General features: G+C 39.7%; 1 protein-coding gene and 1 long non-coding RNA gene across 3 annotated transcripts in view; one reads left to right on the top strand and one right to left on the bottom strand.

The window, feature by feature from the left end:
* The window catches only part of Ano6 (anoctamin 6), a 199,669-nt gene that overhangs the window by 147,467 nt on the left and 27,766 nt on the right, over positions 1-24,436 (top strand). Inside the window, exons 9-15 of the mRNA XM_010638370.3 lie at positions 4,788-4,893; positions 8,854-8,914; positions 15,978-16,120; positions 18,170-18,247; positions 21,589-21,814; positions 22,994-23,163; positions 23,362-23,459. Of these exons, the coding sequence (XP_010636672.1) occupies positions 4,788-4,893; positions 8,854-8,914; positions 15,978-16,120; positions 18,170-18,247; positions 21,589-21,814; positions 22,994-23,163; positions 23,362-23,459 (882 nt within the window). The remainder of the gene's footprint in view (positions 1-4,787; positions 4,894-8,853; positions 8,915-15,977; positions 16,121-18,169; positions 18,248-21,588; positions 21,815-22,993; positions 23,164-23,361; positions 23,460-24,436) is intronic.
* LOC104872190 lies at positions 656-12,831 on the bottom strand. Of its 2 annotated transcripts, XR_004517241.1 has the most exons (4): positions 11,103-12,831; positions 10,468-10,522; positions 5,419-5,605; positions 656-780 (listed from the first exon to the last, which is right to left on the bottom strand). It is a non-coding gene; the product is annotated as an uncharacterized LOC104872190 (long non-coding RNA). The 2 variants fall into 2 exon arrangements; XR_783091.2 differs by lacking the exon at positions 656-780 and having other exon boundaries at positions 5,273-5,605.

The raw sequence follows: 24,436 nt of genomic DNA, 5'->3' as shown, positions 1-24,436 counted from the left end.
TTTAGAAGATATGAACTTTAAATATTTTCAGCTCTGTTAAGTACTTAGTAGATTGACAAGAATAGAAAATATATTTAAAACATGAGGAATAGTGATCTGTCATCCAGTTTAAGAAGAAGCAGTCAGGTATGGTGGCACATGCTTATCTCAGCACTCAAGGAGGCTGAGACAGGAGCATTTTCAGGCTCTGCGCTCAGTCTCGAGTACAGACAGAGGCAGAGAGAGAAGGAGGAAAAACATTATTGTTGCCTGTAAGTTTTTTGTTCAATTTTATCCCTTCCCTTTGTACTTTGGAAAAAAACTACTGTACCAAATTTTGTACTTAGAATTCCTCTGTATTTACCTTTGAAATATATTTAATTTTACATGGCTTTGAAAATATGTATATACATGTATAAGTGGAGAGATTACTACAGGTATTTATTTCCTCCTCTAAAAAATGCATAAAGTCTGTATTTTTATTTATTTATTATTTTTATTTTTTTATTTTTTTATTTTTTGGTTTTTTGAGACAGGGTCTCACTATGTAGTTGAGACTGACCTGGAACTCACTATGTAGCCCAGGCTGGTCTCGAACTCACAGCGATCCTCCTGCCTCAGCCTCCCGAGTACTGGGATTACAGGCGTGCGCCACCACACCCGGCTGTATCTTTTTTAAAATAAAAGTTTTATTGAGCTATAATTCATATAGTGTACATGCACCCATTTAAACTGTAAGATTCAATACTCACAGACTTTGCAGCCATCACCACCACCTAATTTTAGAACATTTCATCTCCCCTGAAAGAAAGCAGTGTCCATTAGCAGCCTTCTCCTAACCCCCTTTCCCCTAGCCCTTGGCAACCACTGATCTGCATTGCATTTCTGTGGATTGGTCTGTTCTAGCATTTCACAATGGTGGAACTGTAACAGTATACAATCTTTTGTGACTTCTTCTGCTTAGCTTAATTTTTTTCAAGGTTTATCCATGTTGTAGCATTTATCAGTGCTTGCTGCCTTTTGTAGCCAAATAATATTCCATTGCATGGCTATACCACGTTGTTTATCCATTCATTGTTTGATGGACATTAGGGTTCTAGCATACTTTGGCTATTATGAATAATTCAGTTGTGACTGTTCATTGACAAGTTTTCATGGGGACATATGGTTTCAAATCTCTTGAGAATATAACAAAAAATGGAATTGCTAGGGTACATGATGTCCCTATGCTTAATATTTTGAGGAACTGCGCAAATATTTTCCAAAGTGGCTACCCCATTTTACATTCTTGTCAGCAATACATGAGGATTTCAGTTTCCCCACACCCTAGTCAGCACTTCTTTATGGTTTTTGGTTTTTTAATATTAATCACCCTAGGGCCGGGGATTTAGCTTAACGGCATAGCACCTGCCTGGCAAGCGTGAGTACAAAAAAATAAACTATTAATCATCCCAATTGAAATGAAGTGTGTCATTGTTGCTTTTTATTTTTCTCATGCCAGTGATGTTGAACATCTTTTCAGGTACTGTCATTAGCAGAGCTTCTTCGAGAAACATCTGTTCAAGTCCTTTGCCTACTTTATGTCATCGTGTTATTGTTGAGTTGTGAACATTCTCTATGTATTTGGGATAGAAGTCTCTTATTGGATATTGTCTTAGTCTACTTGGTGTGCTATAGCAGAATGGCATAGACTGGGACAAAACTTTATTTCTCACAGAAGTAGAAGATTAAGGTACCAGCGGTTGGTGCTTGGGGTGGGCTGCATCCTCTGGAAGGAATCTTGTGTCCTCACAGGGCAGAAGAGAAAGGGCCAAGCTCCCCCTGTCAGATCCTCCACAATGCGGGTATAAGGGAAGAGCACTCGCAGGACCCACCTCTAAATATTGTCACACCTGGAACACCGGAAGTTCTGAGGAAGCACATTCAAACTGTAGCAGATATATTAAAAATGTTCTTTACCATTTTGTGAGTGTTTTTTCACTTTCTCAGTAGTATCCTTAGATGCACCAGCAATTTTCACTTTTGTGAAAATTAACCAGTTAACCTGTTTTTGCCTTTGGTTATGTGTGCTTTTAGTATCATATCTAGAAATTAGTAATCCAAAGTCATGAAGATTTTCAGTGTTTGTCTTCTAAGAGCCTAATAGTTTTAGGCCTGGGATTCATTTTGAGTTAATTTTTGTAAATAGTATGGGGTAGGGGCCCAACTCTTTCGTTTTTGTGTACGTATTCAGGTGTCCCACCATGGTTTTTGAAAAATTTCTTTCCCCCGTTGAATTGCTGTGGCACCCTTGTTGAAAATCAGTTGCCCTAAGATGAGAGTTTTTGTATTCCCGGTTCTTTTCCAACTATTAACATTCATCTTTTGTGCAAGTGCCACATGATATTGATTGCTTTGTAGTAAGTTTCGAAATAAGTCTTCTTCTTTTAAAGATGGTTTTGGCTGCTCAGCATTTCCACACAATCTTGATTGACTGCTTAGTTCCCCCTACTTTAAGTCCACACTTTCTTGTAGTTTTTATTTTGAGAACTTGGCATATTAAATATGATAAGATAGCAGAGATGGAAGTCAGATTTTCCCTCTTCTCGGGGTTTTTGTTACTTTTGTTTTCTGTTATCTCTGCTGCTGTTCTTCATCTGGTTACGTCCCTGAACGAATTCTGTAAAGTCTGTGTTCTTTGACCTGTGTGGCTACTGAAGTCTGTTCTGTAAGTTTAGCTTGCTGGCACCACTAAGGTCCTTTTCTTTGTATGTGTGCGTCAGGGGAGGCTGAACACTCAAGACTGTGTCCAGCAATCCCTGAGCCTTGCTCCATCCTGCTTGGGCACAACCTCAAGGCTAGCCAGAGGTGATGGATTACAGTTTTCTTAGGTCTCTCCTGGCCTCATGCAACTGCCCTACACATGCATGGGGACTTCTACAATTCCAAATATGCACTGGAGCCTTTTAAAGCCCTTGTGGATGCCTTAGTTCCTGATTCTTGCTTTGAAGTTCATGAGTTACCTTCTTGTTAACTCACTCTGGTATCATGGCTTCAGGCAGTTGAAGTGTTAAGTAATTTCTGCTGCTGTCTTTCAGTGGGCGCTTTGGGGATTGGGCTGTTTGCACATTTGAGCTCTCAGTATGAAGTTAAAGAATGACAATTTTCTGAGCGTTGAGCTTTTCCGCGGCTCTGCTAGAAAAGTCAAACATTGATGGTTCTCTAGGGATGAGAGTTTTGGGCAGCTCCAGTCTACTGCCCTGTTCAGTGGCTACCAGGTCACTGTTCTTCATCACTGCCGTGATTGTGAGGCTGTTGTTTTTTAAGGCTGACATGAAGCTGGGGAGATAGGGTGGGGCACTGGTCAAGTTAACATGCCCCAAAGCTTACTTTGGGAGGCAGTATTGGGTACTGAACCCAGAGCCTTTGCACTGAGCTACATTCCTAGTTCTTTTTTTTTTATTTTCTAACACAGTGTCTCACTAAGTTGCTAAGTTACATAGCCTGTCTTCAAACTTGGGATCCTTCTGCCTCAGTTTCCCATGGTGCTGGAATTACAACTAAGCCTGGTTTAGCTCACTATTCTTATAAATATTTAACCAGCTTTTCTCAAATAAGTGTGCTCTAGATCACTGCAGTTTTTGGTTTATTTCCAGAGTCCTACCAGTCTGATTTTGACAATTCCTGGTGCACAGTTCTTTGCTTGTTTGAGATAGGGTCTCACTGTATAGCCAGGTTGGCCTCAGACTCGTGTGCCTTAGCCTCCCGAGTGCTGGGATTACAGGCGTCCACCACCACACTTGACTATCTGGTTCATAATTGTTTGACATTATTTTTGCGTGTTGTGACTGTGTGTGAGCTTTTGTTCCTTCATGTAATTTATAGCTTAAGCGGGAGATGGGACATCTTTAAATAGTGATTCTTCCAAATTATGAAAATCATAGTATAGGCCTTCTTCTTCACTATCTTCTGAACAGTTTTTAAATCTGAAGACCTCTTGGACTGACTTTATCCCTATACTTTTTATGCCATAGAAAATCACATTATGGGGCCAGGGATTTAGTTCAATGGCTCCACACCTGCCTGGCAAGCCCAAGGTCTTGAATTTGATCCCCTGTACCAAAAATGAAAATGACATTTTAAAATTATTTCCTAATTATAGCAGATGTATGAAGACACATTTTCTTCTTCTGTGCCTATAAACATTTTGTATATTGACTTAGTATCCAGCAAACTTTACGGAGCTCATTCATTCTAGTAATTAGAAAGTTTCATTGAGTAATCTAAATAAATAATCATGTACTGTATTAGCGATGAAAGTTGTCTTAGCCAAGTGTGGTTATGCACACCTGTAAGCCTAGTACTCAGGGAGACTGAAGCAGGAGAATTGCAAGTTCATTCTCACCCTGGGCGACTTAATGAAATCCTGTCTCAAAATATAAAATATTTTTAAAGGGCTAAGAATATAGCTTAGTGCAAATAAGCTGGGTTCAATCCTGAGTGCCACAAAAAATGTCTTTCCTTTCTTTCTGACCAGTCTTCACAGCTTTATTGTTCTTCATTGCGCTGGCAGGGACCTCTAAAAAGTGAAGTGGTGATAGTAGAGCCCTTTGTCATATTTCTCAGTCAAAGGAAATACTTTCAACATTTACTGTTATGTATGATTTTTATAGCTTTTATGTAGCAAGACTTTATCTGGCTAGTGAAGTTTACTTCTGCTAGTTTTGTAAAAGTGTAGTTTCGTTTCTTATGAATGGATGTTGGATTTTATCATCCTGCTAGCAAGGAAGTTCTTTCCATTAAATTTTTATGTTTTTATTTCTCTTTAGCAAAGAAGTTTGTGATCCCGATATTGGTGGCAATATCATAATGTGTCCTCAGTGTGATAAGCTTTGTCCATTCTGGAAGCTCAATATTACTTGCGAATCCTCTAAGGTAATTTTTACTATTCAGAATATTTACACATAAATGAAACTTTTAAAATTCTGTCACTTAAGTGTAACATAGAAATCGTAACTTTTTCCTCTGAGGAAGTTGGAAGGGTATTTTTTAACTAACCTTCCAAACAGTCTGAAAGGTAGTATGTAATGTGTATTTATTCCTTTTTTTACAAATAATAGAGACGAAAAGACTTATCTAAAATCTCATGGAGAGCCAGTAAGGAAATGGAGTTGAAACTATTTCGGGTAATCAAAACAGAGTTGCATACCAACTTATTTTATGAATATGTTTTATTAAATTGATTATTATAAGTGTTTTCCTTGAGTAGAAATGTAAAATTTGTACTTAGGAAATTTGTACTTGTGAGGTTTGTGTTTTCTATATTTCAAAGTTTGTTGAAACTATGCTTGGATTTTTAAAGACGGTGCTGGTCAGATTTATACTATATGTATAAATACATGTGTAGTTTTGTTTATAAGTGATAAAAGATGTTTGTCTCAGAAAACACATCTAGCTCACCTTATACACAAGGGTTGTTTGAGCTCTGAAAATTCAGGAGGTTTAGGAAGTGCACTGAGATCAGAAGGAGCTTACTGAGAAGCAGGCTGGAAATTCCACAGAGAGGTGAAGGAAGATGGTCAGCTTCTGAGCATCTTCCTGATGACCCTGACGTGTCACCTCCGCTCATCATGGTCTTCTTGTCCTGCTGTGAGAGATTAGGAGTCAGTATATGGCCCTAAACCTACTACTGCGAATCTTTTTTTTTTTTTTTTTTTTTCTTGGTGGTACCAGGGATCAAACTCAGTACCTTGCACTTGCCAGGCAGGTGTGGCACCACTGAGCCACATCCCCAGCCCCTACTACTGTAAATCTGATCCCAACAGAATATATATTTTATACTTTTCAAAGTTCTTGTACTGATGTTACTGCTTTTGATAAATACACCAGCTCTGTAAGGTAGGTAAACATAAAATACCTTCATTTTACAAATGAAAACACTAAAGATCTGAGAGATTAAAGAATCAATTTAAGGTCACCCATGGACAATCAGCAAAGCATTGGTGGTAATTCTGTGTTTCTTACCATTGCTGGGTTCCTTGACAGCTGGCAGTGCTACCAGGCACTGTACTCCCAGATCCAGATTTACATGTGAAAACCTATTTCGCCACTTGGTTAAAATGATTGCGGGGCATTGTTAACACGTTTTTTTCTCTTATATTTATGAATTAAAAGAGACTTACTGCCCCCAGCTATAAACATCTCTACTCGATCACACAAAGTAAAAGACTTGAAGATGGTAAGAAGGAAGCCGCTTTCCAGTAATGCTGGCTCAAATTAAGTCACGAGTTAGCACACATCTGGAGGCCCTGTATTTATGCAAACCAATGATAATACTATAGGCAAATTGGACTCTGCAAAAATCCAAGTGGAAAGTCTACTTCGTTCAAGCAGTTCTCTCCCTCATTTCCGCTGCTCAGTCCTTAGCATATGACTTTCTCATGTCTGCTGTACAACTCTTCCATTGTTTTGGAAACCAGTGGGCCCTTGGTTTTAGTACAATTTCTTGAAAGGGCTCTTAAATCTTGCCATTGTGGTGTACAAAGGAAGGAAACATAAAGAAGAATGTGGAAGAAATGGTGAAATGGAAAAAAAAAAGGCACAATTTTAGCTTTATTATTTGTTGGTTAATTCATTCATTCCTTTTTTTCTTCATACATTTGTTTCTGTAACTTATATCACTTTTTGAAAGAGAAGAGTAATCACTAATTGGTATGTATACTAGAAGGACCAAAAAGCTAAAAATAGTAGTATAAAATCAGAACCAAGGAAATGAAGAATCAGTTACACAGAAATAGGGCTGATGCTTTTTATTGTGACACATTGAAAAAGAATTTTAGCTTTGTGGCTAGCATGACCAAAGGAAAGCATGGTAAGTTCTGATATTTTGCTCTTAGAAGTACTTTGTTATAGTTTTTTTTTTCCTTTGAAGGAAGAAAGCATTACAAGTGTTTAAACATTCTGATCAGTTTTTCTACTTCAAGTCATCATATTCAGCACCCTCTTTTTACCTTGCTTCACGTAACCCAGACAGATGCTGATCCAGGACTGCTCTTAACCTGCTGCCTTGCCCTCTCTGTGCCATCCAGCCAAGCAGGCCATGCTAGGCTTCTTACTGAGAAAGCCCCTTGCTTACTTGCTGCTCTTGTTCCCCTTCCATATGGCCGTTGTGGGACACAGAGCAGGGAAGTGAGGCATCTTATTCTTTCTCTTGGATTCTTGATTCTCACACGTTACAAGTATTTAAACTTCATCCAGGTCTAACTCCCCCTCGTAAGAATGCAAAACCTGTCATCCATCTTGAGCTAGGTAGCCAAGGTGATCTTGGCAGTGATAGTAAACTTGGCTGTCCCTTACCACATCTGTTTTTCTCCCTACCCCTGACAGATGTTTCCATTGTCTTTCCCAAGGAGTAGAGCTGAGGTTTCACACATAGAGTTTTTTATTTCCAAACGGGGTGAGCAAAAGTATCAGGACAAATAGGAAGTATCAAATAGAGAAAGAGTTGCATTGATTACTGAAATGGGAATGACATCGGAGGGAATGTTTAATTTGTAACATACAAGAGCTCTTTTTATAGGACTTTTCCTATAATTTACAATAAAGTTTACAGCATAACATTAAAAGACAACTCAAAGATGATGATAATCGAAACAAAAGATTTGAAATATGTGCTTTATAGAATCTCAAGACTAGAGGAGTAGGTGGACACCATTGTTCCCCTACAGCAGTCACGCATTTATTAACTCTGCCTTCCTTGAGCTGGATTTTTTTAAAAGAATAATTGAGTAAGACAATTAAGCATCATGCTTTCTGATCAAGATACCTGTGGATGATCAAGGAGGCATTTGTATGCTTTGGAAACCAGATAGATGAGAAGATCCCTAGGTTTCTTTTTCTTAATAAGAATAACATGACTAGTGTTTTTCCATAGATAACAGTTCATCCATTCTCCATGAGTGTAAAACACAACCCAAAAAAATACGTAAAACAAAGTAGACTGAATTTTCTTTAGCATATGAAAAGTTTGTTTTTCTTCACCCCTACCTAGCTTTTCTACCCAATTGCCATCTTTACTTTTTTCATTTACCTGTTATAAAGTAGATATATCTTTGCCACTTTTGCATTGTCTTTACGGTTTTAAGAAATGTAAAAACACTTATTGACAAAAAATTCGTAGCCAATTGAGAGGTCTTCCAGGAAGTTACAGATGGGGATGGGCTCTTTATGCGCCAGTACGAGCAGAGAAACCAGGCTTAGTAGAGAGCTAGAGAATAGAGCCTTCTTCGGCTGTGTAACATGTTTGCATTATTTATCATCCATGATGATGTAATGTTAGAGAAACCACCTATGTATCCTTCATGCCAATGAGAGCACCTGCCCGCCACAAGATAAAAGACATCCTTGAGTGTGAGGAAACTGGGCTCTTCAGGGGGAGAGCCATCTCCACATACACACAGCTTTGTACTTCTTTTAACAAGAAAAGCAGAAATTCTGATCTTGCTCCTTTGAGGAGAGTGAAATGACAATAAGATGGAAATCATAAGTCTAAAAGTTGCTCACAGGGCATCATCTTCTTACAGCCCCTGCATTCCTTGAATTTATATAACAGCTTCTAAAAAGAGGGCATTTTTCAGTCCTGATGAAGGCTTTAAACTGAATGGAATCTTAGTAGCTGCACTTATTTTCTTTATAGTGATATGGAAAGATTCCCTTGAAAGATGCACTGAATTAATACAGGAAAGGTCGTTTGCTTTTAAAAGAATGAGAAATTCCACCTGTACATTTGTATACATATGATGATTGTTAAACTATGTATCACCTTTAAAACATTGAATATTTCCTTAATTCTAATAAGGGAAGAACTTGATTCATTTACATGTTATTATTTTCCAGAAATTGTGCATCTTTGACAGTTTTGGAACCCTGGTCTTTGCAGTATTTATGGGAATATGGGGTAAGTTGTTTTTATTTTTATACATTCAATTTACTAGTATTATGCAGTTTTATATAGGCTGTCAAACCCACTTGTAAGACCGTGTATTGCCTAAGCTTCAGTTTCGCTAGAGCTTCATTTATAATTCTAAGGCCGTTATATCACTTAGCTTTTACTGCTTAAAAAATACACCTTCAACTGTAATAGTTTAAAACATTATTAAACCCTGTTGCTCAGTTTACTACTTCCCATGGTTCTGTGGGTCGGCTGGAAGGTGGCTCAGTGAACTCTGAGGAGAGCTGGTGGCTCCACTGGGGACAGATGGTCTGGCAGTTAGAAGCCTGGACTGGTTGGCAGAGCTCAGCTGGGAAGGCTTTTCTCTGCTCCATAGGGTCACTCATCCTTAAATAGACTAGCACAGGATTCTTCATGTGGTTTCAGGGTTCCAAAGAAAAGCAAGAGAGAGGACAAGACCGAGGTATGGGCATTTTTAAGCATATGGTTCCATCAAGCTAGCTGATGTCTCATCAGCCAGAGCAGATCATACAGCCAAGCCAGTCTCAGTGTAGGGGTGAAGGATGGGAGGACTACCTCAGGGCTTGGATACAGGGGTATGATTCATTCACTGGAAGCTTTAAACATAAAGTGTACCTTATCTGGAATGCTGGGACTGAAAAACATTTCAGTCTTCTCAGATTTTGGAATATTTGTATAGACTACCAGTTGAGAATCCCTAATCAAAATTTCTGAAATCTGAAATGCTCCACTATCTGAAGTATTTTGAGCATTTCATGTCAGCACTCAAAAATTTTCAGTTTTTGAAGCACTTCAGACTTTTGGGCCTGGGTTTACAACCATCCCGGTAGCTGTGATCCCATCTAATTTTTGTGGGGGTGGGAAAGAATCAACAACAAAAGGATTATGGGTGAGCTTTATTTTTACACTTCTGTATGAATGATTACTTAGTATATTGTTTTATAATACAAATTCTGTGTAATAAGTAAAACAGATATGATCCTAAAGAACATAAGTCCCCACTGTTTTTTTTTACTTTGTATAGCTTTGTTAATTCAATGACCCAATTCTTTTCTTTAAATGCAGACTTCTAAATATTTAATTGATGTAAATATTATAATGTAGAAGAAAAATGTGCATTTTTAAAGATAAACACATTCCAATTTCATCCTGTACAGAAAGGGACAGTAGGGGGCCAGGGATTTAGCTCAGTGGTTTCACCACCTGCCTTGTAAGCTTAAGGGCCTGAGTTCGATCCCTGGTACCAAAAAAAAAAGAAAAAAAAAGCTGCAGAAAGGGACAGTTGGGTTCAGGTTAAAGGAAGGTAGGGGAAAGAACAGACACAAGTTTCTTGAGAAGAGGAAACATCAATCTATACAATTTATAGAAAGGCATACTGCCAGGTATCTTCAGCAGTCTATCTCTTCTGGCATGGTTGTACCTGCAAAGGGACACCAAATGGATCAATGAACAGACAAAATCCAGTTACTATGCACACTTTTTAGAGATGTCAGTTGCCACTTCTGGATAAAAGTAAACTGTAAAGGTGCCAGACTTACTCAGTGCATGACATTGTCATTAGATATTTTCCATGTTCTCGCAGGACACCACACTCTGGAAAAATGTGACACATAAAAATAAAGATCAGATTTATGTAGTAAGATTCCCCTAACTCTGTTGTAAAACACACACCCCCCTTTTGGGTAAGAGCTGAAGTGATTAAACACATGGGTCTGTTCTTTTAATGATGCTCTGAACCACAGTCTCAACTGATTGTAACCTCTGTGACTAACACATCTGCTGAACTCCCTTATACTAATGGATGCTGATTGCAAAATAAAGAAAATATTTTTTAAAAAGCAAAAAAATAGACATTAATTTTGCTAAGATAAACCTCAACTTTCCCAGTAATCTTCCTTTTCTCTGATTACTGACTCTACTAAGTTTATAGAACTGCCTTTTGTGCTGGGCTAATTTTATTTCATCTGATTTTAGAATGCAGAAGACCTTTTAGTGCTGGCTGTAGAATCATGTGTAGATCTTTAAGCATATGTCTATAGGATGAACTCTTTACTTTTTGTTGCTTTGCTTGTTACTGCCTTATGAGAACTGCCACTGTGAACCTCGTTATGGGAAGTCTGAAACTGCAGAACCCGATAGGGGGAGACTCATGTGAAGTTGTTCATATCATTACCTTCATATTCCGGTGGCATCTCTTTTGTCCCAGATGGATGTGGCACTTAGAGTATTTTTCTCCTCACTGGAAATGATGAAAGTTGAGGGTAGAAAAACATCTATACTGAATACAGTAAAATCATCTACTTGTATGAAAAATGTCCTCCCTCATGGGTCAAACCAATTCTCTCCATCTTACTTACGGAACCCTAAGCACAACCTGTGATTGTAGTAAAGGTTCTCAACACATTCACTCTCCCCATTCCTTGTTGCTTCTTAACACTTCCACCTGATTCTCTGTGTCTCAGACTCTTGGCCACATAGATGACAGTTTTTAATTTTCGTATCTGAGGGCTGAATGATAAATAGGACCTAGTAATTACCAGAAAAAAAGTTGAGGCACCTGGCTCACTAAGGATCCATGGAATCTGGAATCCTTACTAGCTCCACAATGGGGATCAGGACATGGCTGTTGCAATTTTTACTTTCCGGGGGTCCACAGCAGCAAGATAACACAGCTTCTGCTACTGCCTCTATTCAACCTGGTGTTTGATTTTAGTGACACAGACACTTCCTTCTCACTGTCTCTGACAGTTATTTTAAAAGTCACATCTAAAACTCTAGCTGCAAGGGAGTCTGAGAAGTGTAGTTTCTAACCTTTGTCAAGTTAGCAAAATGCAATAAAGACTGAGCATGCTAATCTACCTTTGCAAGTAAGCAATGTGGTCTAGATAGTTTCGCAGCCTGTTAAAACATCCCAGATCTTCAGCAGCAAACTCCCATAGTAACAAAACCACATCTACCAGAATACATCTCTTGTCTCTACTCATTGCAGGATGTAACGCCGCAATAATATACTTCTCTGAACCCCTTTTCTGTGTATGGGCATTTTCTACATATGATTCCTATTTTCTTTACATCTAATAAATAACATGATTGAGTGAAGCTGCTTTTATTTCCAAGACCAAAACAACCCTCTCTTTTCTTATATGTTGATGTGAGAGTTTTAAAGTTGACTAGAGCTTCATGGTATATGATTTGCCAGAGAATGAGTGCAGCATTCCCCACTGGAGTTGTACTAGTTGTCTTATTTCAGAGAAAGGGAGCAAAAGACACAGAATTGGACTCCTTATCTCTGATTATACAGTCATTCCTTGTCCTGTGGCTCTCTGTGTGAGACTCGCATGTCCTTTGCCCTGGCGTGGTCTAGAAATACAGTACTCCAAAACACTTGGAAACTGTACCTAGGTTACCCTGCCCCCTACAGTCCTGGCCTCCAAGTGAAATGAAGAACCAAAACTCCCACCCATTCTGTAACTCCGAGGAGTCTTGCCTTCAAGGCTGAGAATTTGCTTACAAAACCATGATATTTCTTGCTTACATTGCAGTCTTAGCACTTAGGCCCTGACGTTCAGGGTTTTTTCCCTGAAGTTCCGGGTTTAATAAACATCAACCATTTTGTCCCTTATGTTCAGGGAGAAAGGGGACGAGTAACCACTAATAATAGCATTGATTAGAATTGCTTATGTTGCATTTTTTTTGGTGGAAAAAGCTGTTTATTTTCATGAATCATCTCCTTTTGATACAGTTGCTAGATACTGAGAAAATGACATGATTTTAAAGGTGAGAAAAATGGCAAGTAGATTAAGCAAATTATCTAAGGCTCTATAGACAGAAAGCAACAAGCACAGAATAAGAAAGAGCCCTGTGAATAATATGGCTGGATCGATGACAAAATGTGACATATATTAATCTGTAGCAAGTTTTTGAAAAGATATAAAAAAAATTCTTTTGATTGTTAGAATCATACTATTTTGTTTAGAGCTGTGAAAACTAGAAGTGACTTAGGAAATCTCAGTCCCATCTCTTTTATTCTACCTCATCTGTTGGGTATTGACCTTTCTATAATGGGAATAAAATGTTGCACTGGGAATTGAACTCAGGACCTTATGCTTGTGAGGCAGGCAACCAAACCACTGAGCTAAATCCCTGGCCCCCTCCTAACATAATGTTAATAGGCTTATGAGATCAGTACTGGCTTGTTTCATTTATGCATATACATCTTGTATTAGTCTGTTTGCCATTGCTATAACAAAACACTTAAAAGCTGGGTAATGGATAAAGAAAAGCTCTGTTTTGGACTTTCAGGAGCACAGTGCACCATTGGTCCAGCTCTGGTGAGGACCCTTTTGGCTGTGTCACATGGCAGATAGTATCAGGACATGACTGTGTGTGAGAAAGATCCCATAGCAAGACAGGAAGCCAGAAACTGGGGAGGGGCCTGTCTTGCTCTTTTATAACAACCCTTGGGGACTGTTTGGGGTCCCATGAGAACTACATAACCACTTCCAAGGCAGTGTCCCTGACCCCTTAATCACCTTCCCCTTCTCAGGAGTTCCACCAGTTCCCAAAACCACCACACAGAGGGTCAGCCTTTGAATGCATGAACCCTGCCCCCGTCAGGCCATATCAAACCATAGCAGGTGCCAAAGAGCAACAGGATTTTAATATTTTTAATCACAATTTTCTTTAAAATAGAATTAGGTTCAAAGAGTATGTTTGTAAAAATCTGGGAGGCAGGAAAGTACACATGGTAGTGCCTGTGTTCTGTCCACCCTGGACTCTATCCAACAGTCAAGATTTAAGAACGTGCCTACTGTGTGCTAGAACTTTGGATGTGAACAAACAGAATCAGTGCCTTCATGAAGGTGACATTCCCGAAGACATAATAGACAACCTAGAAGCAGATACAGGCCAGGACACATGCATGCTGCATATTACGTAGAGCAGAAGAGGGGGTGACTTAGGGAATAAAGTACACTCTTTTTGAGAAAAACATTATCACTGGAATGATCTCACAGTTGTGGGGGGCAGAGTTGAGAGAACTTCAGGCACATGTAATACTAGCAGCAGAGTTCTTGGATAAATTAAAGTAGGGGTCTTCTGTTTGATGGAAACATAACGGGTGTTTACTGAGGAATTATGCAGTATAGAGGGCTTTAGTTAAGTGGGTGGCATGTGTTACACTGCTTTGTATACAGCCCTCAAGGGTGGCATACGACAACCTGGCCGGAGTCTGTGCTGCCCAGCAGAAGGGGGAGTGTTGGATTTGTGCTCCTCAGAGCTGCACCCCCAGATTCTCTCCTGCATCTCAGGCTGCCTCTGTGGGGTCTGCAGGCCTTCATTCTAGCTTTTTTTTTTATTGCCTACTCTAGTGATTCTTCGATTCTAACTGCTTACTAGAGTTTAAAAGAAATACAAAAACCTATGCTCAATCCCCATTCCAGACCAGTTAAATTAGAATCTCAAAGGTGGTGCCTGGGCTCAGTAATTTTTAAAAACTCCCCCTGTGCTGCTTATGTGCACCTAGGGTGAGAACTACCACATCTCAGACACCTCTCATAGTGATCTCATCTGCTCCAGGTTAGGCCTCCCTGGCACAACAATGAAAACTCCTTCCTCAGCTCAGATCTTCACCCTTCATTCTATGCTGAACACTTGCCTGCTATACAGCCCTCCTTGAGTAGGCCCCAGGTCCCTGATTGTACTGAGCCAATCATCTTCCCACTCAGACTTGTTCGAACCTCTTACTGCGTTTCTGAAGTAGAATTAAGGGTATTGCCCAAACCAGTAACCTGGCCAGCATCCTTGGCCTCTTCCTGCCCCTTCTGTCCTTCCTGTATCTCATCGGTCTCCCTGCTCACCTTTCCTCAAAGATGCTGCCTTAGTGTGTATCTGCCAGGAGGTCTCCCTGACTCCCGGTAGACCACAGCCAATGTCACTGCCTCCTTGAGGTTAAAACTCTCACTTTCGAGGCACGTTAGGTCCTTTGTGATGTGTTCTTGCATATCTCCCACCTGGCTGTCCACTGTCCTCATCCCACCTCATTCACACCCAGACCCTGTCCTGGAAACACACCCAGGCCTGGTGCTCTGGCCTCCTTGTCCTTACATGTGCAGTTCCCTAGGGAAAAGTGGCCACAATGCCACCTACTACCATCTTCACCTGACCAGCTCAGAGTCACCACACAGTAGTCCCCTGCCCTGGGAAGGCCTTCCCAAAACATCCGGTTAGTTATTCTGGCTCTGTGCCTGGAGAGACCTGTGTTTGGCTTTGTCATGACCTTCTCAGTAGCCTACTGTATTTTTCACTCACCTCCTGGGCACCCCTTGAAGCACAGACTACGTCTTGTTTATTCTCAGCACACAGCAGACAACTGAAACATATCTGTGAGCAGATGAGTGCTAATGAGTGCTAATTCCAGAATTGCTATAGAAAGGCCTAGGGGTAGCAGTCTGATAGGAAGGGTCTAGGGAATTTACCCTGAGCCTGCATCTTCAACTGACATTTAATGTTTGCCTTTGTTGTTTTGAGAGTTGCAAATTCTGCAGAATGATTCCTAAAAAACTATTTTTTCACACTTAGATTGAGAAAAATATCAGTTTTCTAATATAAAAGGATATTACATTAATTGATTTGGAAAGTATTAGAACATTCCCTTCTCTTAGGAAAAGAGGGAGGGAGCAAGGCAGAGAGGATATGGGGAAAAGTAGACGGAATGGTAAACCATGAGCTTCTTTTGAATGATGAATTATTTGTGGTTTTAGTTGGCAAGAAAGTGATGGTAGCAAGGCATTAGCATCAGATGTACTGCCAAGCCTCCCAACCCTTCCACCATTATCTTTCCCTTAAACTACAGCCTGTTTCATACATGGTATATAAATTGTCAGTGTTTTCTTTTAAAGATACTTCTCAAAGTGTCACTTATACATTGGATCCTATTTACCATGTACAGAGGTAGTATGGGTAACTGATTCGATATTATTCGGTGTGGAGTTCTGTAACACCGCTCATCGTTAAAGACCCACATGTCCCTGTTCTCCCCCTTTGTTAGTTACTTTGTTTCTGGAGTTCTGGAAGCGGCGCCAGGCAGAACTTGAGTATGAATGGGACACTGTTGAGTTACAGCAGGAAGAACAAGCCCGACCAGAATATGAAGCCCAGTGTAATCATGTGGTGATAAATGAGATTACTCAGGTAAGAAGGATGCTATTAGATGTGATTACTCTTCGTACTGCAGTGGTCTTCACCCTTGGCTGTACACGAGAATTACCTGGGAAGCTTGGAAAATGCTGGTGCCTGGATTCCGTGACTCTGCGCTCCTGGCTGTGTTCTGGGCATAGAGTTACTCCTTTGGTTTTTGTTTTTTGTAGCTTCTCTGATGATTCTAACACACAAGCCCAGGTGAAGAAACATTGCTTAGAACAGTAAACACTGGAAACAGTATGGTCCCTTCTTTGGTAATAAAGGTAAAAATGCTCCCTCAAAACTGCACTGGGAGTTAGATGGATAAGGAAAAATGCATTGGTTTTTAACGCTGATTCTCAGTTTTTCACGTGTACCTTCATTACAGCCCCTTCCCCATTCTAAACTGCTGACCCTTTATCTTGCACTAAGCCTCAGCCACAGCTCCACCTTCTGGTTGAGATGTGCACAAAACAGAGTGGCTGTTATCCTAAAGTGTGTGTGGAGGGAGCCGGGAATCAATGAAGAAGGGAACCATGTACTGTGGCCTGACAATGGTCAGGCACTGTGCTAGGCATTTTATATCACTGGAAAAGTAGATTTGCCGCTGCTGCTACTCCTGCTGCAAGAATAAAACTATAAATCTGTATATATTCCAAAGCCTCTGAAAGGTGATTTTCAAACCCTCTGCATTACTGCTTCTTTCCAGCAACACAGGAAATTTAGAGCTGATTGTGTACTTGCAGTCCTCAGCGTAAGGACAGTGGTTTCTAAATACTCATCACTCTTGGAAAGAAAATGTTTTTACCAAGAGCACCTGAGACCTATCCCCAACTACAGATTTCATAAATTGAATCACAGACTTAGAGAATGTTGGCACTGAGAGGCACTGGCGGGAGCAGTGCAAACTCATTTTATAAATGGAAAAAATAAGTTCAGTTATGAATAGAAGGTGACATTTATCTCTTGCCATGTAACAAGCTTCCAATAATTCCCATTATGAATGGTTACCATTATTTAGGAGAGAAGACGGTCAAAGCATGTGCTGTTGAAAGAGCATATATTCAGAAATGAAAGCCAAAACTTAGATAAAATTAGATGTTCATAAAGTGTTTTGGGTGGGGGGGTTATAGTATCAGCAACATAGAAAAATGCTAAAGAAAAGATAATTTGTTCGTTTTTAAGCCAGTCAATTTCATTAAAATTGCCCACCAATAAATTAGCTAAATTTTCATTGAAATGTTGCTTGTTAAGAAATTGCAAGTGAAGATTCATTTTTCTGTTTTTTGTCCTCAATTCACTTTTGTCAATAATGCATCCTCTGCTGGTTTAGAGAGGCTTATGTATGGTATGATGGTGAAGTGTTAAGAATGAGACTGTCTGGCTCCAATTTGGGTGATCTTGGACAAATTATTTCACTTCTGTGTGCCTCCGTTTCCTCATCTATAGAAGGGGACTAATAGAGTTGCTTTCATGTTGTTGTGGTAAGGATTGAGTTTATGTACAAAACCCACTTAGAATAATACATAGCACAGAGTAAATGCCATGGAAGTAAGTGCAGCTATTACTAACCTGTAGCTACTCTTCCAGTGCAGGTAAATCATGAGAAGCATTGATTTCTTCTCTTAAGAATCTAAATTTATTCTTATAAACTATACAATGAAAACTGTCCAGAACATGCATGCGATACCTAGTATTGCAGGCATCCACGAAACTGTTTTCTTGCCTAAGCTCTGTGCTAGCAGCATAGTTACTTTTAAAACCCAATACAAGCCCAGAAATGTGGTTCTTATACTGAGACTCCTGAGCTTGGGTCATGACAGACAAACAGGTTATTATTTAACCTTGTATTTAAAAAAAAACAAAACAGTTATAACAGTAAACACGACACATTTTTGTGTGTGTTTGAAATTATAACAAAAATATGCAATTATGAGGAAGGAGACTGTGGTTACAAACTAACATGTGTAATTAAATGAAGCCTGAGATTTGTTGGCAGATCAGGAGAAGAATAAGTTTATTGGTTAATCCCTTGATTGACTAAACTTTTTTGTGTATTAGGAAGAAGAGCGCATCCCCTTCACTGCCTGTGGAAAATGTATACGGATAACCCTCTGTGCCAGTGCTGTCTTCTTCTGGGTAAGAAACTGGCTCAGCTATTTTTTATATAGTTTCAAAATTTTTTATTATATGAAAATACTTTCAATATATGATTTTAAGTGCCAAGGAAATAAAAAGCCAAGCCTGGAACTATGCGGTCTCGGCTGTCTTCAGCAAGCTACTCGTTGCCACCTGGAATAACCCTTAAGGTTTCGAGCTACTGTATCTGTCCACGGTGGTTCTCTCAGATCTTTGCATCTCCCTAATAATCAAGCCAGTGGCACAGGATTTTTCCAGTTTATGGTAAAGAAACCAAACAGGAAGCATGAAGAATTACTAGTGTAAGCCTGAGAAAATAGTCAAACCTCAGTAGTGACCCAACCCGGGGCGCGTTAAAGTGCAATACCCTGTCTCCCGTTTCAGCCAGGCTCCATGTTTCCGAGCTCAGCTGTTCTCCTGCTGGTGCTTCGAGCATCACTTCGCCCCCGCCTTCCTAGAAAGCAGTTTAGCAACATGTTTTGAGAGTCTCAAAAATACCAGTGTGCTGTATTGCACTAATTTGTCTTTTAGAAACTTTAATCAACAGATATTTCAACATGGTAAATAAAAGTAAAATTTCTTCATGCTGTTTTTCACAACATCTATACACACGTTCACATGTATATACACACACATATATTTCACCCAAAATGTCCCACTTCAGATCCACCACATAGCCTTGGGAACATGTGCACAGGAAAATATTTTATGATCTGTAAAAATGCTGTCCTTCATAATGAGTTTCAGGAAGGATCAAAATATGTAAACTAGTTTAAAATATGCAAATAATTCATAGTTCCAAAAGAATTATGCCTATGTGTAAACAGAAGGTAATTTTTCCTATTTTTCTGTATTATAATTAAGTCTGTCGATTGTGGGTGGCAAAATCAATCTCCAATCAATTTAGACAACAGCAACAAAAATGCGAGGGGGGTTACTGTTCTGAGGTATGACTTCAGTGCAGGTTTGCTGCTGCAGCTTAAATATGAGTTCTGTGCTTCATTCTGTTCTCCTTTTGCCTCAGGTGTCTTCCCAACATGGTGGTCAGAGCACTGATGGTGGCAAAACAGCTGTAGCATTCCAGATCTCACCTTATATCTGAGCGAAAAGAGGTCCTTTTTAGTAGCTCCCTTTATGTTCAAGGCAGCGTCTTTTCTCCTGGGCCCTAACATAGCTCCTTACATCTCATTGGCTCTTAATGCAGAAGCAAATGGGATGAGGGACCATATTTGTCTCAAACCAATCAGGATCTGCTGCTTGAGCACCATTGGGGCAATCCCTCCCCCACTCCAGAGCTGAAAATAGAGGAGGGGTTACCCCCCCCAACACAGCACCAAAAATAGTACCCGAGTTCTCCTCTAGGATAAGGAACAGATCCAGTCCAGCCAAACTAACCAGTTGTCCATCACAGGGTACTTGGAAAACTTCTACAGTGAGCACATACTAAAATTATGATCCAAAAAGCAGTTAGAATCAGAATAATAAAACTCTTGAACAAATGCTTCCGGGTTTCTGTAAAGAAATGTCAAATATAGCCAGCATCCTTGAAGAAGTTTTGAAAGTTTGTAAAATCTCTGGAATGTATTAGAATTCATTCCATAAACCACACGAGAGGTAGTACCTGTAGAGGTCAGCATGCCCGTGGACTGGTGGGAATCCCAGTCCTTTTATTATTAGTTACTTAATGTTCAGCAAATTGCTAATTCTCTTAGATTCTTTTTTCTCATCTATTAAAAGAGATATAATACTAGTATCTACCACAGGCCACCAATATACATGTGCTGAGGTGAAGAATAAAAATTTAAAGAATGCTATTACAGTCACTGAACAAATAAATACTGATATAATTTTTAGAATTATATTTAAATGGCATGCCTGTATGAGTTGTGCTAAGTGAGGGGGAGTTGATACATCATCTACTTTTTCTCAGCCTTAGCAATTTTTACATACATCTTAATTCATTTCACAAGTTAAGACATATCTGTGAAGGGAAGGAGAAAATGAGCGAGATCACAGGGGAAATATAATACCTTCTTTACAAGCGGATTGCTTACAAAATAAGAAAATCCTCTTTTTAGCACTGGTCACCATATTCGTAGCTATTTACGTAGTGCTTGTCATGTGCCTGGACTTAAGTGTTTTTACCTGTAGTAATTCGTTGCATGGGCACAATTCCATGAGTTAGTTGTTCCACAGATGAATGCCCATTGGCATAAATGGGGAGTTGAGGTCCTAGAGATTAATTTGCTTAAGATCCTACCGCTCGTGACAGAGTGAAGATTCCAATGCCTGTCCTGGACTAATTGCGCCCTGTACTGCTCTCTGCTGGTGAAACATGACTTCTGTTACTGTCAAGAGTGTGACATGATTTTTGCCTGGTCTCTCTTGTGGCTGTCATCACGAGCAGTCAGACACACCGAGTACATAGCTATGGAGTATATTCAGGGAAGCCGATAGGGAAAACAGGGTAAAGTTACCCATCCAGAAATGTCCAATACTAAGAGTCCAGCAAGAGCTTCATGGGACCTTTAATGTACACTAGTCAGTGCCGAGAGAAAAGCTGTATATTGAGAAGTAGAATCCTATCAGTGTGTGAACAGTGCTGTGCTGGGGACTATGCAGTTAGAAGCACCATGGATTGATGAAATGATCTTGTGGAAATGCAGATATGAGTGGTTGCCAGCATAAAATCTAAAGATCTGAGTGTGGGAAGCACAGGAAGCTTTTATCAGCAGAGACCTGCTGCTGCTACAACAGTTAGCACAGGGCATCTCTGACCAACTCCGTGGCCAACTTAGACTCTCCCCTACTAGGTGATTAAGATAAAAGCTAGCACTTGCTGACTCGAACCGGTGACAGGTTTCCTGTTGGAAGGGATCATATCTCCTTAATGGGCATAAAACCACTAAATTCTAACCCAAACCATTCAGTAATTGCAGAAGGGATGTTTTCATTGGACCTACAAACACGGACTCTTTTTCCATCATTCTGGTTTTACATTGTCTGAAGGTATACTGGTTTGTTGTTGTTCTTTAGATATACTGATTTTAAACACTTTACAGAAAAATTACATAGAAAACACAGAGTTCCCATAACCCCCTGTACCGCTATACCTAATTGTCCCATGATTAACATCTTGTGTTAGTGGGTTCAATCTCCTTTGACCTCTACCAGACCTTTCCCTGTCTCAGGTCCCGTTTCCCATCCCTTCCTGTGACATTTACATGAGATTAACATCATTTTACATGTGCACCTTGTTCATTTCAGCATGGGACCAATTTCTGATGGTGGAAACTTGAATACTGGTGAGTCTCATGTCTCTGTGATCACTGTGCTTTCAGATCCTGCTGATCATCGCTTCCGTTATCGGGATCATTGTCTATAGGCTCTCGGTGTTCATTGTATTTTCTACAACCCTTCCCAAAAGCTTCAATGGGACAGACCCAATCCAGAAGTATCTGACCCCACAGATGGCCACATCCATCACGGCTTCCATCATCAGCTTCATCATTATCATGATTCTGAACACCATCTATGAAAAAGTGGCAATAATGATCACTAATTTTGGTAAGATCCAGGCCTGTCTTAGCCTGTTGTGTATTCCTGAGGCATTTTCAGAACCTGATAAAAATAGACTTGCCTGATAGCCATTTACATTCCTATAGCTTACAATTTTTAGAGATTTCCGAGTGTGAACCTATTTTATCTAGCCTGTATCAAAAAAGAATTATCTACAGCTTTGTGTGAGTAAAAGGAACAAAGCAAAGACAATCATTACAATGTCCAAGCTCTGTGTAAACAGATCAGTACTGAATAATATTTTCAATTACATTAGATCATGCACTCTGCTGTTGAAAGCAAATAGTTTCTTTATTGCAAATATGTAGAAGAGGGCTGTAGTTCCAGGGGTGGGTATGCTCCTCTTGCGGAGAGGACAAGCATTCACACAGCGGCGTGTCTTCCCTCGTGCCGTTCATATTAATATAACTCTCATCCTCTCTGGCTTTTATAATAAATGTTTTTTCTCCTGGCGTGTATCCCAGGCAGCTGCTTAGCGACCAGAGTTAAGTACCTCCCACACACTGCACATATCTGGGCCATTGTCTGAGTGGACTTCTCTGTGGTCATCTGCCCACTGTCAGAACAATTCAGAGTCCAAACTAGGTGGATGGCCTGTTTTATCTTCCCCTATGCCTCCAGCAAGCTGCCGCTTTTTCAACATACTCACCCTTGTGCAACTCGGGAAGATAAAAGGTCATCTAGCAAGCAGTTCAAAAATAGCTTTCTGTCAATTTAGACCTAAGACAGTTCAGCCTAATATGTGTGGATGGCCTGTTTTATCTTCCCCTATGCCTCCAGCAAGCTGCCGCTTTTTCAACATACTCACCCTTGTGCAACTCGGGAAGATAAAAGGTCATCTAGCAAGCAGTTCAAAAATAGCTTTCTGTCAATTTAGACCTAAGACAGTTCATAGCCTAATATGTGTGTGTGTGTGTGTGTGTGTAATTTATTCCTATGTACATTATATAAATATGTTTTTACTTGGGATGTATTTATGTGGAAATAGAACTTGTATAACAATACTTAAACTTGGAACGAACATAGTGGCTGTATTAAGAAACTGAAAACAGTTTAGGTGGAAACAGTGTAAACTGTTTTTTCAACATGTCAAGCCATGTATAAGTGTCTGATTAAGGTCCCAGAGCCTTTCACAAATTTTAAATCTTTTCTTTATTTTACCTACAGAACTCCCAAGGACCCAGACTGATTATGAGAACAGCCTAACCATGAAGATGTTCTTATTCCAGTTTGTCAACTACTACTCATCCTGCTTCTACATAGCATTTTTTAAGGGAAAATTTGTAGGCTATCCAGGAGACCCAGTATATTGGCTGGGGAAATACAGAAATGAAGAGGTGTGGGAATAGAATTGCATTCTCTTGACAGTTTTAAGCTGCTTCATGTTTTCGCTCAGTTGCCTAATAAATTGTTTCTTCATTGTATATTCTTTAGATATTTTTAGCCCAGACAAAATATAAAAAATGAAGTTAGTAACTATGCTTCTTGTTATACCCATCTAAAACCTAAGTGAGATTTTCTTTTCAACATTCTAGTGTGACCCAGGTGGCTGCCTCCTTGAACTGACAACTCAGTTGACAATAATCATGGGAGGAAAAGCAATCTGGAATAACATACAAGAAGTATTACTTCCGTGAGTATTAAATAGTATACTCTTGAGTAATAGGACAGAGGACAATTAGCCCACCCACCCATGTAATTTACCTTGGTAGCCAAAGAGCTGTATATCTACCTCTAAATGGATTAGAATCTATTATAATTAAAGGTCTTCAGACAAGATAGTCCAGCCAGTGGTTGAAGCATATATAGTATTAAATAATTATGTAAAACCTTCCTTATATTTAATGAAAATCCCCCCCTGCTGTAGTTAGTGCCTCTTAAGCTGTTATTGGCTCCAGCAAATCATAGGCCTTTAAGAGAGCGCTCTTGTTACAGCTGTGAACTACATATTTCCACAACTTTTCACTGTCCTCCAACCTCTCCTTTGTACTAGAGTTTTAAATCAGTGATAGTGATTTGTTAAATTCTTTGTATGTGCCCATCACTGCATTAAGCAATATATAGTTTATCTACAGGGTAATATTTATAGTTGAATCTTCCAAGCTATCCTTGTCTCTCTTTTGAAATGATGATCTTTGGCTGAAGTTCACACTGGCAAGACCCCATGACTCCAAGCCCATGTGAGTTCTGCAGTGAAAGTTCTGGGGTAGAGGGGTAGCTCAGTGGTAGAGCACTTCTAGGATGCACATGGTCCTGGTTTCAATACCCAACACCACCAAAACAATTTTTTTTTTTTATTGAGTTTATTGGTACATTTAGGGATACAGTACAGTTACATTCATTGTTGGGATCATGTACCTTTACATGGCAAGTCTTGATTCTCATTTTTTCCCCTTACCTCTGCCCTCCCTTCCCCCCCTCCTCCCCTCCCCATCTACAAACACTTTATTTTCATCTTTTCATTCTCTCACATTTTTTTCTTTTCCCTTTTTGTTCTTCCCCTACGTATCACACCTTCCCTACACCTTTAGCTCCTTTCCTCCCATTTCTAAATGTCAGTAATCTTATTAGAATCTTATGCATTGTTGCAGAATATTCACACCAGGGAAA

This window comes from Fukomys damarensis, unplaced genomic scaffold, assembly GCF_012274545.1.
Source record: "Fukomys damarensis isolate Sample0158 unplaced genomic scaffold, DMR_v1.0_HiC HiC_scaffold_15, whole genome shotgun sequence".
In the NCBI taxonomy this organism is placed as follows: Eukaryota; Metazoa; Chordata; class Mammalia; order Rodentia; family Bathyergidae; genus Fukomys; species Fukomys damarensis.
The sequence above is the reverse complement of the archived record's forward strand: the minus strand, read 5'-3'. Positions and strand labels throughout refer to the sequence as shown.